Source organism: Sitophilus oryzae, unplaced genomic scaffold, assembly GCF_002938485.1.
Source record: "Sitophilus oryzae breed Bouriz unplaced genomic scaffold, Soryzae_2.0 scaffold_847_pilon_pilon, whole genome shotgun sequence".
Lineage (NCBI taxonomy): Eukaryota > Metazoa > Arthropoda > Insecta > Coleoptera > Curculionidae > Sitophilus > Sitophilus oryzae.
In genome coordinates this window covers 1,183,782-1,201,057 of record NW_022147469.1, presented here as the reverse complement: position 1 = coordinate 1,201,057, position 17,276 = coordinate 1,183,782, and the positions used below count along the sequence as shown (strand labels likewise).

The following is a 17,276-nucleotide window of genomic DNA, read 5'->3' as shown; positions in this document are numbered from 1 at the left end:
TCCAAGAGATATCGGCAATGATAATGTTCTTGTCATTTGATCAAAGTTCAGAATTTATTTTCTGTAAAAATAGCTCTAAAACTAAAACCAAAGCTGAACGTGCGCTAAAAACGGCGAGCGTTGTACTGACCATTTTTTTATTTATACTCGTTATTACTGCTAGCATAAACCGATAGACCTAAATTTTGAATGTGTTGTAACTAAATGTATAACTAATTAAATGATAGTATTCATATCTGTCAGTTTTAAAATTTATAACAGAGATTTTTATCTCAAAGTTATAATATGCTCGGGCAATGTAAACAAATCGAAAATATAAAAAAATAATCCAGTTATTTAGGCTTGTCGGAAGCGCTAAAGACTCATGAGTATTTCTATGCAAAAATCAACACGATACGATAATTATTAACGAAATTACAGCAGGTTTAAAATTATTTATTTTGTTACATCGGCGCGCAAAAACGCGTCGCTGTCCCGCTTGTCTACTGGGCTGTCCGCGGCCACGCGCTAAGGTCGTTGTGCAATCCGGACGCTCAATTGAATACGACAATCAATCCTAATTTATGTCATATACTAACATACCAAATCTCGATTTTTTATCATAAAAAATAAAAAAGTTATAGGGGTGAGCCACTTTTGAGACGCACCTGGTATAAATAAACCATAGAAATAAACTAGGGAAGGAATCGAAACAGCGAAGGAATCTAAATGACACGAAAAACGTAACCCTCAAATTTTCGAAGATTTTATAGCGTTATAAATATAATATAATTGGCCTTACTAAACAAACTTACAATTTTTATAATGAAAACAATCACTCACCTAAAAACAAGCCCACTAAGTTTCCTAGGACGCACAATCCACTGCATAACAAATTGTAAAACAGTGCTTGCTTGATACTCATGCCAGCTTTCAAGAGCATCGCAAAATCTCCTAACTCGTGAGGTAACTCGTGACAGAAGACAGCCAAAGTTGTTGAAAATCCCCCTGCTAGACCGCTGGCAAAAGCAGCGCCAATTGCCATTCCATCGGTAAAATTATGAAGGCCATCTCCCATTATTACCATCCACGCCACTGAAGAGTAATTCTGAAAAAAATTTAATTGAGCTATGTATATGGGCACACATCTGTGGAGAACCCTGTATATTATTACATTTTTAGATTCTACGATTGAAATAAAGGTAAATTTAATTAAGGTTTATGACACAATTTTTAGGGTTACGCAAAAATTTTAAGGCTTCATTTCTCCAAGGGTATCAAAGTTTTTAATACTAAATATTTACTGAAGTTTATTTATTGATCAGATATTGTGTTGCAATAATAAAGAAAATACTACCTTATACAGAGTGTCTAAAAATTTATATTAAATAATTACTACATTTAAACGGCAATAACTTGTTTAATTTAAATGAAACATCCTGTATATTTTACGAGAATCAGATGCACAATTTAATTGTCTATAAAATTTTATTATACCATTTTCTACCTATCCCTCAAGTTTTCGTAGAAAATGCATTTTCTTATAATTTAGACCTCATTTATATCATTATACCCATGGAATATTGACATTTTAGATTATTTTTAAAGATGTAACAAATTTTCAAAGAGTACAGATACTAATATTATCGATATAGTTCATTTATTTCATTAAAAAATAAAACTCTGCTTAAATATTTTTTTTTGTTAAATAGCACCAATTAATATGATCCCAGTATTCAAACTACATTAATTGACTGTTTACTTTGATTAATAATAATTGCTCCAAATACTAAAAAATGAATTTTGTATGTGTACATATTAGACAGTGTGGTAAAAGTAACACCTTATACATTTTATTTAATTTTTTGACAAATGCTTATTTATAACAACAGCGACGTTCATTTTCATAACTTATTATTATATTGATTACTGAAATCCACATTTATTTAGAATAATTTATCAATTCAAACAACTAAGTATGTAATTAACTAATTTTTGGACGGAAATAATGGTGGTATATTTAATTGGTATACTCTTTTACAAAGATTTAAATAGTTTTCTTTTTGTAATCAAATGGGCTTGCAATATTATTATTTTTATCAACTGTATATTTTGTACATATGTTGCCTTAAAAAAATCTAAAATGTTAATATTACATGGGTAGTGATAAATGAGATCTAAATTATAAAGATGCATTTTCTACGAAAACTTGAAAGATAGGGAAAAAAAGGTATAATACAATTTGATAGACAATTAAATTGTGCATCTGATTCACGTAAAATATACAAGGTGTTCGGTTTAAATTAAACAAGTTATTGGCCGTTTAAGGCTAGTAATTATTTAATATAAGTTTTTGGACACTCTAGATAAGGTAGTATAATTTTTATGATTGTAATACAGTAGTACAATTCAGTAAATATTTAGTATTAAAAACTTTGATACCCTTGGAGAAATACAGCCTTAAATTTTTTACTGCAATTTCACAAAATTGAAAATATTTCAAAAACGGAAAGGTTTAATTGTGATAAACCTTAATCAAATTTATCTTTATTTCAATCGTAGAATCTAAAAATAGAATATACAGGGTGTTCCATTTACAAAAAAATACAACTATAATATTTTTTATTTATTTGGGACACTCTGTACCTTGTTAAATTATTTTTAAATTGTAGCTCTAATAGTCCTGCAACGAACCCAAAACTTACAATTTGTAAAAATCTAGTCGTTTAGCTACAATACACCGTGTCGTATCTGGCGAACAACCCTGTATATAAAAAAAAATCGTATTCTGTCAATATACCTTTGGTGCAGAATGAACGTGTCCGTGCTTGTGTGAATGGCCGTGATGATCGTTGCCGTGTTCACGGACAATGACGGTATAGTCTTCGTGATCGCGCGGCAGCATTCGAGACTCTATGCAGGGAGTGGACACCGAGTCGGCATCCGGGACGTTTTGGTTAGCCTCTATTTTTTCTGCGTTAGCTTCTTTGGAATTTTTCATTTGGAGATCGGGTTTAGAACCTAATAATTCCAGTGCGCTATTATCGGGTTCTAAGAAAGTAGTGTCTATAGAAAAATAAGACTTAAGTATGACATTCCCTATAAAAATTATCGAGTGTTGTTAAATTTAAACTGTACAATTTAGAATTACTATTGAAAACTTGAATTGTCTTAGCCCAATTACTTAAGATTTTTTCAATATAAAAATTACGAGTGTCGGAACATCTGACACTCAGTGGCTAAAATCTGTAAGTTTGGTTAAATATTAGCCTTTGAGGTTAAAAATGACGCCCTAAAAGGCATATTTTACATTATTTTTGATTTGGGCTCCCCTAAAATAAATTCCTGTATCCGCCCCTGCTGACACTGCTAGTTTCTATTTGCCATGTAGATGATAAAATCAGTCTTGTCTATACCGGGTGCGTCTCAAAAGTGACTCACCCCTATAACTTTTTTAATTTTTTCAGATAAAAAAAGCGAGATTTGGTATGTTAGTATATCACATAAATTAGGATTGATTGAAGTATTCAATTATTTTCGGTCACTTCCTGTTTCACCGGAAATGACTACAACTTTTGATTTTTAAATAGCACCCTCGGTATATTGCTACTTTATTCGATAGAAAATGACCCTCACAGTAGAATGACATATTAAATGTCAAGTTTTGACATTTTCGCATATGGTTTATTTCAAAATATAACATGCGGTTCCTAACGAAAATTTGTTTCAAATACCAAGTGTGTGGTATCAAATTATTCGTAAAAAAATGCTTTATAAAAATATGCTAATGAGCCACCCTCGTTCCATCTGAAAAAATTGAGATATGATTAAAAATAGGATTTGGGCATCTTTTAACCGGTCAGGACAAGACACTAAAAACATTAGACAATCAAATCTATTTTTCCAAGGCTCCTTGATAAAACATGAGTGTTTTTAACATAGCCATGGCACACTAGATGGAGATTTTACGATTTTTATAACAAACAAAGTACAAAAATACCGAGGGTGCCATTTAAAAATCAAAAGTTGTAGTAATTTCTGGTAAAACAGGAAGTGACCACAACAATTGAATACGTCAATCAGTCCTAATGTATGTCATATACCTACTAACATACCAAATCTCGTTTTTTTATTTGAAGAAATAAAAAAGTTATAGGGCTAAGTTTGGGCAACACTTTTGAGACGCACCCGGTATATCGTATGATTGAAAAAAAAACGGCGTGAAAGACAGCTGGGAATGACAATCGATGACAATTTTGGCAAGGCCAATCTCTAGACGTCATTTGCTAAAAATTGACATAAAACTTCAAAATTCAACCACTAATTATAGAAAAATTAAAAAAGGATTTCCACAAACAAATATATTTCCCAAAAAATATCTTTTCTCGAATTTTAAACTACACCATGTAAAAATCGTTTTTACTCAATAAAAAAAAATAAAAACCTTCTTAAGCCTAACTGGCAGCAAACCCCATTAAAAAATAAAAGAGTACGGGCCAAGTAATGACGTCTAGGGCTTGATCTCGTCAAAATTGTCATATCCCGGCCTTCTTTGACGCCGTTTTTTTTTTGATTTTATGGAACTGTTTTATTTCTAGTCTATCCAACGAGAGGATCGATGACAGTGACAGATGTATATGTCACTTTAATTTAGAAGTAAATTATATTTTCTGTCATTTTCTGAATGTCATCTGTCGAAATCTGCCCTAGCAAGTTGGGCAGACTATAGTAAGCATTCCTTCTAATCTTAATTGTAAATATAAAAAAATAACAGAAAAATAAAATTAAAAAGAAGTTACATTAAAATTATCAAAGTAAAAATAATAATTTAATAACGATTTTACTTACGCGTATCGTTCATGATATCTTTATAACAATAAGGAGATGTGTTGTACTTATCCATACATTGTGTAGAATTTCTTCTTTCGCCATTATCATTGTAAATTTTAACATGAGCATGCTAAAAAAATATTTTAGGTAAAATACGGCTAAAATATATAAACTAGGTTCACTGACTTTTTGCATTGAATTTTATAATTGTAAAAGTATAATTTATAATAGCCAAATACTTTACTAAAAAACATAAACATAATCTTCTGTAGGTTCATTGTTGCTTTCGACAACATTTAGTTAGTATAAAATATAAAATATTACCAATCAACTTTCATTTAAATTCAATGTGTATAGTTTTTAAAGTAATAAATGAATACATACTGCAACAGTCTTATCTTTTTGCCTATTTTTCCTCCATTTACTAATAAGTAGAATCAGTCTTTCCATTATAAAGAAAAATATCAGACCAAGCATTGCCACCAATCCTTTCCATGTATTTTGGAGGTGAGCATCGTGACCACCGCTCTCCTCTTCGTGGTTATGGTGGCCGTGTTCGTGACTACCACCCATCGCGTGAGGAAGAAGATGAAGTAAAGCATCTCCAGCAAGGGTACCTTTATCAAAAAACAACGATTTAAGCTAAATGTAACTGTAATACTGTGTAAATATAAAATATACTAGAGATGATCTATACTAGAGAATTGTATCGTATTAAGGCGGGGCTTAGGCGAAATCTTCGGTCGCCTATATCAATGTTTTTCACCAACACCAACATAAATTAATGAATAAATTGCAGGTATTAGTAATACCCTTGTATATGAATTTTTAAAGTAGCTCAACCTAAGACGTTTATGGATGTAAAGCACCAGATGGCGGGGCGTATTTCACAGTCTTTTACTACAGAAAAATATTTTTTGTTACTCTGAATTTTGAAGCGACCAATAAAAACAGAGAAAATAAAAATCGATAATTTTCGGACCGTGCCAATTGATTACTAATCGACCAGATACTTTTTGTCTATTAGATATGCTATAAAAGCTGGTAATTATACAATTCGACCATTGTAAATACCAGACAAATTCCGCAAGGCCGACGAGGCAGATGCTTTTCACTGATAAGAAAAAAAAATGTTTGTTTAGATAATTTTCGAGATATTTTTTCTTTCTGAATGCACATTTTTAAAGTATTTTATATTCTTTGTCCGCTTGATCTATTTATACTGGTCGCTCGTATCGAAGTTCTGTTTCTTCTAGTTTTAAAAAATGTTCTTATTTCTTTATAGTTGTAGTGGTTGTAGTATAAAATTAGATTAATTTTATTAAGTTTAATTATAATGTTTAGTGTAGAATACCAGAAATAGTTTAGGAGTGTTTTTATAGTTTATTTATTTTGTAGTTAAGTAGTAGGTGAAGGGATAATTTGGTTATTTTTTCTTTTTGTTTGATTAATTAGTAAGTTTATATTTTTTCAGTGTAAAATACAAGTAGTTGTGTAGTGTTTTTATAAAAGATTATATTCGTTTATTTTGTAGATGTGTAGTAGGTGAAGGTATTTGGGTATTTTTTCTTTTTGTTTTTCTTCTAATTGTAGTAATTCGATTAAGTATTGTGATAGATACGTTACATATTCCTTAAACTTCGTTGAAAAGTGCGTTATCATATAATTTTGGTTTTCTGGTAGTAGAATATACGAAAAAAAAATCTGATCAAATTTATTTTAAATTAAATTAATCGAGTCTTATTAATCAAATTAATCTAGTCAAATAAAAATAATAGTTAGTTTCTAAATACTATACAGGATGAGTTTCCTACGATGTTCTCTATGGGTATCTCGGAAACTACTGGAGATAGAGAGTCCGTTAAATGGGGAAAGAATTGCAGTTTTGTGGGGTCATAAATATGCGCCTTTCGGATTTTTCGGAGAAGTTCAAGGCTTACTAGATATTTCGAAAAACACAAATTTTGGCTATTTTAAAACTTGTCTCTAATTCCATTATAATCTACCGTATGATCGACTAAAAACGGCGTCAACGATGGCTATGAAATGAAGATCGTTGTCATTTTATATGTAAAATTATATGGGAAATATCATCGATCGTCATTTCATAGCCATCGCTGACGCCGTTTTTATTCGATCATATGGTATTTTAGACAAAAAGTTTTCAGATAAAAGTTGTAGATAATCACATACCTAATGAGTTTGTGTTTTCTGTTTTTTTTTCTAAAGCCTGTCATTTTTGACATATAACACAAACATTATGTTTTTTTTTAAATGGAAATCCTAGTTGGCCATGACTTAATAAAAAGCGCCATTCTTTAAGCTTTTCAGCGACATAGGTATAATATGTTTTTTTTTCGAAAAATTACAAGTTATAGCCAATTCTTTTCTTTCTTGGCTAATTCCCATACCAATAATACCATGCCAATTAGTTGGCATCAAAAATGTAAAAAGTTTTATGTTTTCAAAAAAAATATCGTAAAATTCGTAAAGCACTCAATTTAGAATAAAATAATCTAAGAATGAAATGATTCTTTTATAAACCTGCATTAAATCAAATTAAAATAGGTGTGTAACTTTTTTTTTAATTTATTAATTAACAGCAATTAGCATTATCATAAATTATAAATAATGTACCAACATATCGAAATAATAATTTCTTTGTTAATACGGTTTAGAATTTTTAAATAACAGGCAAAAATAATCCACAATTTACAATAAAATAAAAGTTTCGTTTAAATTTCTTAATCAGCTGATCATTATTAAAGTTCGCAGAAACCCGGGGCTATATTATTACATTACTCTGAGGAAAATAACGAAAATAATCGATATTTTTGACTCCGCCCCGAAAGGTTCACGGTTTGTCCTCCAGTTGGCAGCACATTTTGTCTAGTCGGTTGAACAACTTTAAGAATATATAAACAAGGGTAATACCCTTGTAATACGTATAATAATTGCGATTATAAAATAATTTATGGAGAATAGTCTTGGAAATAAATTTCCAGAAGCTTTCAAATTATTTGTTTTAATTGTTACTACACCATTTAGATACAAGTACTTTGGGTTGAGCATTGTGGGAAGGAATTTTTCTGTGGGGGGGTCAAATAGACGAAACTAAAATTTTGTCGCCTACCCAGTCCCGAGGGTCACGAGCCGCCACTGATAGCGTGAATTCAATCAAAATATGGAATGGAAACTGAAGGTATAGTGAGAATCAACCTTATGGGTTCCGTTCTTTAGCCGACCATACCAATAGGTATGGTAGGCTATTAAGATCGGCAAAAAAAAGTTTTTTTAATTTCACTCAAAATTAGTTATTTGGGTCATAAATGACCTAAATACAAAATATTTTCATGGTGTCTGTGTGTCTGTCGGTTTGTCCGTCTGTCTGTCTGTCGGTCTGTAACACGATAATTCAAAAACCGCTGAACCGATTTTAACCACACCCGAGAATCTGGTCATTAGCTTTTGGTGGGGGTGTGGGATTGGTAAGGGGGTATGGGAGAGGGTTAAAAATTTTAAAAAATCGTAACTCCAAAATTACAGTAGCTAGCGAAACGCGGTTTTCATCTTAAGATTAGGAATAATATTTGCAAAAAATTTGTAATAACATCAAAATCAGTCAAAGTCGCAGTTTTTGAGATATTAACATATTTTAGTATGGGCGGCTATACGTGCCGCCCGGCGCCAATTTTTTTCTTTTAAGATACGGAACCCTAAAAATCAATGTAAATTACGATTTTCAAAAAATTAATAACTATAGTGTTTTTTTTTTCAAGGAGATATGTTCAAAATATTTACTTACCTACTGCTAAAGCTACCAAAAATTGCATCAGAGGTTTATAAAACCTTTTCTGCATCACCGGGATAATTATCAAGGCACCCACGCCGCAAATGCTAATTACAAAAACTGCCAGTATCGAATATACCCAGGTCATTCCATTATTTCCATAATAAATATTATCGAAAACTTGTTCTTCTTCATTATGGGAACAACTCTCGCCCAGTATGCTGTATATCAATATGGGACATATCTCTGAGAACGAGGAGTGGTTCCAATTTTCCTGTTCCGTCGATTGTTTCAGTACTCGAATAGTACTGTGATCCAGACACTGAAAAATTAGAATTCATTTTTACATTTAAAAAATAAAAAATTTAAAAAATCTTTCAATATTGATATACAGGGTGGTCCGAACTGTATTCCGGAAACTTCAGCAGCATATTCTGCAGATAAAAATAAGTAAAAAAGTTCTTATAGATGTATGAAGAAGTATCATTTTTATTTCGATTTTTTCCAAATAATTTCTGAAATAACATCAATATTTGGATGAAATTTGGTATCTGGGGGTTTTTTGATATGAGAAATTCGATTTTGATGTCAATATGGCTCCTACTTGTAGAGGGCGCCACCTACATATTTTTAACTGGTTTGAAGAGTAATAACTTTTCGTCCGTCCCTGTATAAAACTACTAAGTAAAAAAATATACATTTACGATGTTTTTAACGTAAAGAAGATCTCTGAATAAAAATCGCTACGAGTAATAGTTCTCGAGATATTTGAAATCGAAATTATCAATACTTGTCATCACTGACATAAATTAAACATGTTATAACTAAATAGTTAATAGACGGAAATCATAAATTTGAAATGTTTTGGTGCCAAATCATCACCAATCATCATTTTTTCGCAGAAAATTTTATGATTAATTTAAAAAACTAAAAATTTTCCAAATTTATCGTTTTAGTCCAATAACTATCTACTCTATGTTTATTTTTTGTCAATAATGACATGTATTGTCTATTCCCATTCTAAATATCTCGAGAAGGGTTGCTCGTAACGATTTTTACCAAGAGACATTTGTTACGTAAAAAATACGAAAATGTATATTTTTTCACTCAGCAGTTCTATACAGGTACGGACAAAAAGTTATTACTCTTCAAAACAGTTAAAACACGTGTAGGTGGCGCCCTCTACAAATAGGAGCCATAATGACATCAAAATCAAATTTCTCATGTCAAAAAACTATCAGACACCAATTTTCATCCAAATATTGACGTTACTACAGAAATTATTTGAAAAAAATCGAAATAAAAATTAAACTTCTACACCCTGTATCTCTTAAACTATGCATTTTAGGACATACATTTATATGAGGTTTTTTACTTCTTTTTATCTGCAGATGATGCTCCCGAAGTTTCCGGAATACAATTCGGACCACCCTGTATGTATACCGGGTGTGTCTCAAAAGTGGCACACCCCCTATAACTCTTTTATTTTTTCAGATAAAAAAACGAGATTTGGTATGTTAGTATATGACATAAATTAGGATTGATTAACGTATTCAATTGTTTTCTGTCACTTCTTGTTTCGCCGAAAATGACTCCAACTTTTGATTTTTAAATGGTACCCTAGGTTTTTTGTTGCTTTATTCGATAGAAAATGATACTCTGACTCTGAATAGAATGACATATCATATGTAACTTTGACATTTTCGAATATGGTTTATTTGAAATTGCAACATGCGATTCATAACGACAATTTGACTCGAAATACCAAGTGTGTGGTACCAAATTATTCGTAAAAAGATGCTTTTTCCAAATATGCTAATGAGCCACCCTCGTTCCATTTGAAAAAATTGGGATATGATTAAAAATACGATTTGGGCATCTTTTAACCAGCTAGGACAAGACACGAATAACATTAGACAATCAAATCTATTTTTCCAAGGCTCCTTGACTAAAATTTAGTGTTTTTAACACAGTCATAGAACTCTAGATTGAAATTTAATATTCAATTTTGCTTTAAGCAAAAATGTCAAAAGTTGACATATGATATGTTATTCTATTCAGAATGTCATGTTCTATCGAATAAAGTAAAAAATACCGAGGGTGCCATTTAAAAATGAAAAGTTGTGGTCATTTCCGGCGAAACAGGAAGTGACAGAAAACAACTGAATGCGTCAATCAATCCTAATTTATGTCATATACTAACATACCAAATCTCGTTTTTTTATCTGAAAAAATAAAAATTATAGGGGTGAACCAATTTTGAGACGCACCCGGCATATGATATCAATTAAACTTTTAGTTACGTAATCAAGGGCGCGATTTTTAAATTCATTGTTGCCAACCATGGACATATTCGACGTCGCACAGTGTAGCGCTCTATGGACAAAAACCAGATAAAACCTGTTTCGCATTTATACAAATATTATTATTTATCGCCTTAGAAAGGCCTATAATCACGAAAAACATATATGAAAAAAATTGATACATGAGCAGTAATTTGAATATCAGTATTTTTATTATAGTGGAAGTGTTTTTAAGTGACCGCATTTTTCAATTAAATTGGGGTGAATATTGTGTAGACGAAAAGAATATTTCCTAGCTGCACAAAATGGAGAAAAACACTTATCGTCAGTGAAACGTGATAACCTGCTAACTCCATTTTTTACATTAATAAGTTTTTTCATACCATTAGAAAGAGAAAAAAATACTCTATAAGTAGGGAAAGCAAACATATTTTTTCCCATTAAAGAAAATTTTTTATTTTAACTCAATAATATCTGCTAACTCCTAGTGATCTGAAATAGCCACCGAAATGCTGCTATCTCCGTAATTTTCGTTACGATCACGCTAAAGCAAACACACAGATTCTTAGTCGTATGTTTTTTTTAGTACAGTACGTCGATCCAGGGTCGCACTAGGCCAAAGGGGTCCGGGAGGCAATGTAAGGAGGGGCTAGTGTGTTTTTTTTGGCGTATTTTTTCGCCTTACGTTTTGGTCAATTTTTCCCTATTATATGCAGGCGGAGTCTTAAATAAGTGCAAATATTTTTAGGGTAGTATATTTAGACCCAAGAAACACGATTATGAGTTTTTTTGAGCGAATTTTTTTTTTGGAAAATTTAAAAAAAAAATTGGGATTTTTTTTTAATTTTTAGTTTAAAAACATACTTTGTAATATGGTAACATAGGTAATAGATTAAATTTACAAGAAAGAAAATCCAATGATTCTCAAAATGATAGCAAAAAATTGGAAATTTTAAAAGTGAAATAACTCGGTTGTTTTGGATTTATTTGAAAAAACGGTAAAGAGAAAATATTATGTTTCTTTTATCGAGATTTACCAGCCCTGCACATATTTGCACTTATTTAAGACTCACCCTGTATAGAAATCAGGGAACTACCCGAATGCAAGGTAAACCAATGCAATGCAAATTCCATAATGCAATGCAAAAGCAAATATTGTTAAGAATAATAATTATTCTTAATTCTCATTAATTATTAATGAAATATAAAGGGCCCCCCCCTAATAGTTATCTATATAATATGGCCAGTTCGACCCTGCGTCGATCCGTTCTGTAAATACGGGGTATCCGTAAAGGGTAAGGGGGAAAACGAAATTCTCTATATACGAGCAATTCATCGGCGTGCTATAAATAGTTTAAATAATATTACTTACTTGTTCAAGAATTTCCATAATACCTAATCAGTTTTATTTTTTTCAACGTATTTTCACGTAAATGATACATAATTTTTATAAAAATTAAAAAAATAAGGAGAAAAGTAATAAAAATTTGATAAAATCACGCACTGTCTTCCAAGCTCGGTCTACTACCGTTGTATAAAAATTAGGAGATAAGCATGGAAGGATTCTACCATATCTTCTAAGAATTATAAGTTTAATTTTTAAATTATTTTCATATTCATTAAGTCCAAAATTCTGCTACTTCAGTTCATTAAAAATGCAAAAATTTTTAAAATTTTCATTAAAAATTTATTCGTTTTTGGACTTGTATGTTTTGCTCCTAGACCGACGATATTATAAATATATGGTTATGAATATCATATTTTTTAAATTTAATTGATTATAAATCTGTTTGGGTAATATTCATTTCCACTTTCAAAATTTCAAACAATAAAGGTTGCTATCTCCAGAAGTATATGTTTATTTCTTATTTCTGCAAGACGAATATCTGCTATCTCCCTATTCTGTCGGAAAAAAATGACGTAACACGAAATATTGAGTTTTATTGTTGCCCAGCCAATAAAATTCTTATCTCTTTATAATATTAACGCATCAAAATACTTCCCACATGTGTACATATTTTTTTGTACCGTTTTTTGCTCTCCTGTAAAATTAGGCATAATGGAGTTAGCAGTTTATCACGTTTCACCGACGTTATAGTAAGTACATTCTTTTTCCATATTAGTTGTTAAATTCGATCATTGCTTTTTTATATACATGGTCATTACAAAAAGTCAAATCGAGTCTCAATGAAAACTAGTAGTGTAATTTTATTTAAGGCTTTAAAAAAATGGTATAAAATGGTAGATGAGATTTTTCGTGTAATGTTGTCCCCAGTATTGTACTTTAAACCCATTATTTCAGTTTCTGCCGAAAACTGCGATATTTTAAGTTTTCGATTTTTTTTAGGAGAATGTCTAGTACTTAAAATAAAAGATATTTTTGAACAATGGTACAATAATGCCAAAAGTGAAAGAGTGGCAAAGATTTGTGAAAAAATTAAGTTATGTTTACAATTATAAGATTGTTCTGAAGAAGTTGATTCGTTTTTACAAGAAGAAAGTCGTTTCCAGGTGAGAAAGTTCTTGTAGTTTTTTCGTTTTTTGTTGAACTTAAATTATTGCCCTTTATGATTTTAGTTTAATTGTTTTAATTTTCAAACTGAGCTTGCCATAATGTTATCTATGATTGAATAATTGTGATAGAAATAACTTTTTAACCTTTTTTGAAATTTTTTTTAACCTTTTAATTTGTTTTGTGATTGTATTTTATATTTTTTGACCTCTGTATGACTATTGGAATTTGTTTATTATTCTGATTGTAATTATTTTAGCTTTCTTGGGCCTGAAGATGGGAATTGTTAAGTCCCGAAACATGTCGCCCCCCTTCTTTTTTTGAAGCAAAATAAATTTAAATAAACATCTTAAAAGATTGTGAGTTTTTTGTCCCCTACCCCTCGTCAGAGGTTTTTACTTTGATATGTACTCAGACTGGATTGGAGAACGTTTTGTTTTTAATTTGTTATTTACTAATAATAAGAAATAATTACCCTTTGAGCTGCAGGAGATTTTTTCCATATTTATAAAAATTATAATTAATTTTTTTTTGTCCAAAATATTTTTAGTTTATTTTTATATCATAAAAATTAGTTTAAAATATAAAATATTATGTTATCTTTTATTAGTAATGTAAGAAAATACATTTTCTGGCGGTGAAAATCCAGTCCATTTTTGTCCACTTTCCCCTATACTTCAAAACTATTTTTAAAATAGATTTAAGATATTTAAATTTCACCCTGGGGATTCAGGTGATAGCTCTGCTGTAAAGAATGCCAAGTTGCCACATTTATGTATTTATTTTTTGACATTATCATTCGTTTTGACACTTTAGTTCTGTATTACGAGTTTTTGGTTTAATAAAATAGTGTTGTGATACTTTAAGCTTGAAAATGTTTATGTACTAGCAGACCTTGCAGCCGAACATTGTTCTTTTTAGAACCCCTTTTACTGCAAAGTGTACAAGATAGCTTAATAGCCGTAAAAAACTAATCGCAACTTTATTAGGATATTTTGAACGGGAAAGCGGTAGAAATGGCCCTTTATGTCCCTTAAGTGCTGTTAAGAAGGTGAGTTTTGTTGATGTAAGTATTGTTAAGAAGGTGAGTTTTGTTGAAGGTAAGTGTTTATACATTTATAATTAATTTATTTGTTTATCAAAATATTTTGATTAAAAGAAAATATGTAAAAGTGGGCAACGCTGTGCCGCCCGTCAAGCTTAATCACGTGATTAAAAATTTATTTGGTATGATGTATATTTATTTTGGTAATTCAATACAAGTCAACAAAATAATACTTTTTACATATACATTAGTGGCGTGATTGCCATAGATAATTTCGAAATAAAATAAACTTGTGAATGCTACCGTCTATAGAAAAGAAATATCTAGGTGAAGTTTAGGTAAATAAAAATCTAAGTATACCAAGATCCGGTATCTGTCGTTAAAATATTTAAATAGGCTTTAAAGATTTATCACAACAATAAGACAGCCTGTACAGTAGATAACATAATAATAAATATAAAACTATTTTACTACTATGCTAATATCTGATAACATTGTAAATGTATTTTATATTTCTTTAAGAAATGTAACAAGATATGTTTGAGCAAACATTTAGCATCAAAGATAATTATTTTAATTATCACATCTACGATAGATACACAACGACAAACAGTTTAAATGATAGATATCAGTGTGACCTCAATAGAAATTATAGTACTTATGTTTAATATTACCTATTTTTTTAACGTTAATAAAATATACTGTGTTACGTTAAATAAATAGGAGACAATTTACAGGTAAATTGTATTTTCTGTCATTTTTGGACGTGGTCTGTCGAAATCTTCCATGACACGTTGGACCAACTTTATACAGAAATGATATTTATTGCTCAAATTTATACTGTCAATTTTGTCTACTTATAAATTAGAACTTAAAGGTTATGAATCTCTATAAGACATTGACTTTTCGACCTAAAAGAATAATGCAATAATAATTTGTTCTAATATACAGAGTGGTTCGAATTGTATTCGGGAAACTTCGGCAGCATATTCTGCAGATAAAAACATGGAAAAAAGTTCGTATAAATGAATATCCTAAAATGCTTCGTTTCGGAGATACAGGGTGTAGAAGTTCATTTTTATTTCGATTTTTTTCCAAAATGTTCTATCCTTTTTAAATATTTGTTTAATTAGTTTTAATTTTTTAACAAGTTTTATGTCAATTTTTAGTAAATGACCTCTAGAGATTGACCTCGCCAAAATTATCATCGATTGTCGTTCCCCAGCTGTCTCCGACGCCGTTTTTTTTTCGATCATGCAGTATTTAAATGAACTGACCATTCTTTTAGACTCTTACCGTAATATTACGTTCTGGTACTTCTATCACTTCTTTATTGCCGTTCATCCCTACATTTTCATCTAACTTCTTAGATAAAACTTGTAACAAATCGAGACGATCCAACATATTCTTAAACCCATCTATGGTTATGATGTCACCATCCCCGTACTTATTAAATAGTTTTCTTAAAAATTCAGTCTCCATGTCTTTATTAGTGCTACCATTAAACTTGTCCAGACTGCGCTTCGGTTTGTGATCAGAATCGTGATTAGTGAGACTTGCGATGGGGTCGTCATGGGAATTGATGCCGGACGAAATGCTCCGTTTGATCTTTTCCCTGAAAAAAAGAACAAATGCAATTTTTATTATTATGTAGTCATGTAGCTATACCCGGTGTTATTGAAAAGTGGCTCATCCCCGATAAAAACGAGATTTTGTATATTAGTCAGTGGCGGCTGAACCATAAGGTCAAATGGTCAATGCCCCAAAAAAAAACAGAACAAAGAAAGAAAAAACCTATTTAATTTATTTTTGTAAATCACTTGTTTTCATCCTAAGATATTCAAAACTATTCCCAAAAATCTTCAATTTGTCCAATGTTCGCTTGAAAACGTTTTATTTTACCCATTTTCTCTACTGCCTTTGTTCCCGTTACTACTTTGTTCCCGCTACGTTTTGCACGTATTAAACTTAGCCGAGGTAGAATTTAGAATTTAGAATGAGTGGGAGGGGGGTTAATCACTGCGACCTTACAGATCTATTGTGTCCCCCTTTCTTGAGTTATAACTCATCATACAGTCCCAGGGCTTTGACAAAAGCCAGTATCTGGGACGGTTTTATAGAGGGTAGTTCTCCATCTCCAACATCAGTCGTACCAAAGTTCATGGTACGAATGGTTGTCGTCTCGGCGCACTCAGTGATGAGGTGTACTGGTGTTTCCCCATTTTCCCCACAGAATCTGCATTTGCCGTTTCTTCTTAGTTTCAATCTACTGAGGTGTTCATTGAGGAGACAGTGTCCTGTTAAAAACCCCGTGACAATACGAAGATTGTTCTAACTTAAACCCAGGAAGATCTGTGATTTTTCTTGATCACAAGCCCTCAGAAACTTCTTCGAGAGTCTTAGACCGTTGCAAGATTCCCATTCCAGGTTGCGGACGGAATCTTCCAAGTTCTTGAGTTCCGCCTTGAGTTGGTTACCACTTGGAAAGCAGAACGGTTCTGGTCCAGTTAGTGGAGTGTTCGCTCCTTTTCTAGCTAGATCATTTGCTTTCTCATTGCCTTCTATCCCTTGGTGAGCAGGCACCCAGAGTAGGAGGACTTTGTTTTCTTTGCCTAATTTATTCAGCTTCTCTATGCATTCTTTGACCAACTTCGAATTGATTGATACTGAGCCGAGGTAAGGTATACTACGTACAGAAAATATAATGGGTTAAGGTGCGATAGATATAGTTTATATTGGCCATTGAGACCGCATCATTCATAAAAGGATTTCAGTCATATCCTCGTCATATCGCTAGAAAAATTTCGCCGTTTGGCC

At 31.3% G+C, this 17,276-nt stretch overlaps 1 protein-coding gene across 4 annotated transcripts in view; it reads right to left on the bottom strand.

Moving 5' to 3' along the window:
* Positions 1-17,276, bottom strand: part of LOC115889759 (zinc transporter foi-like) — a 30,258-nt gene that overhangs the window by 3,961 nt on the left and 9,021 nt on the right. For 3 of the 4 annotated variants that reach the window (XM_030909827.1, XM_030909829.1, XM_030909828.1), the window contains 6 exons: positions 15,756-16,074; positions 8,615-8,921; positions 5,194-5,426; positions 4,828-4,939; positions 2,780-3,045; positions 823-1,087 (listed from right to left, as the gene is read on the bottom strand). In XM_030909827.1, the coding sequence (XP_030765687.1) occupies positions 823-1,087; positions 2,780-3,045; positions 4,828-4,939; positions 5,194-5,426; positions 8,615-8,921; positions 15,756-16,074 (1,502 nt within the window). The remainder of the gene's footprint in view (positions 1-822; positions 1,088-2,779; positions 3,046-4,827; positions 4,940-5,193; positions 5,427-8,614; positions 8,922-15,755; positions 16,075-17,276) is intronic. The other variant, XM_030909830.1, reaches the window with a different exon arrangement.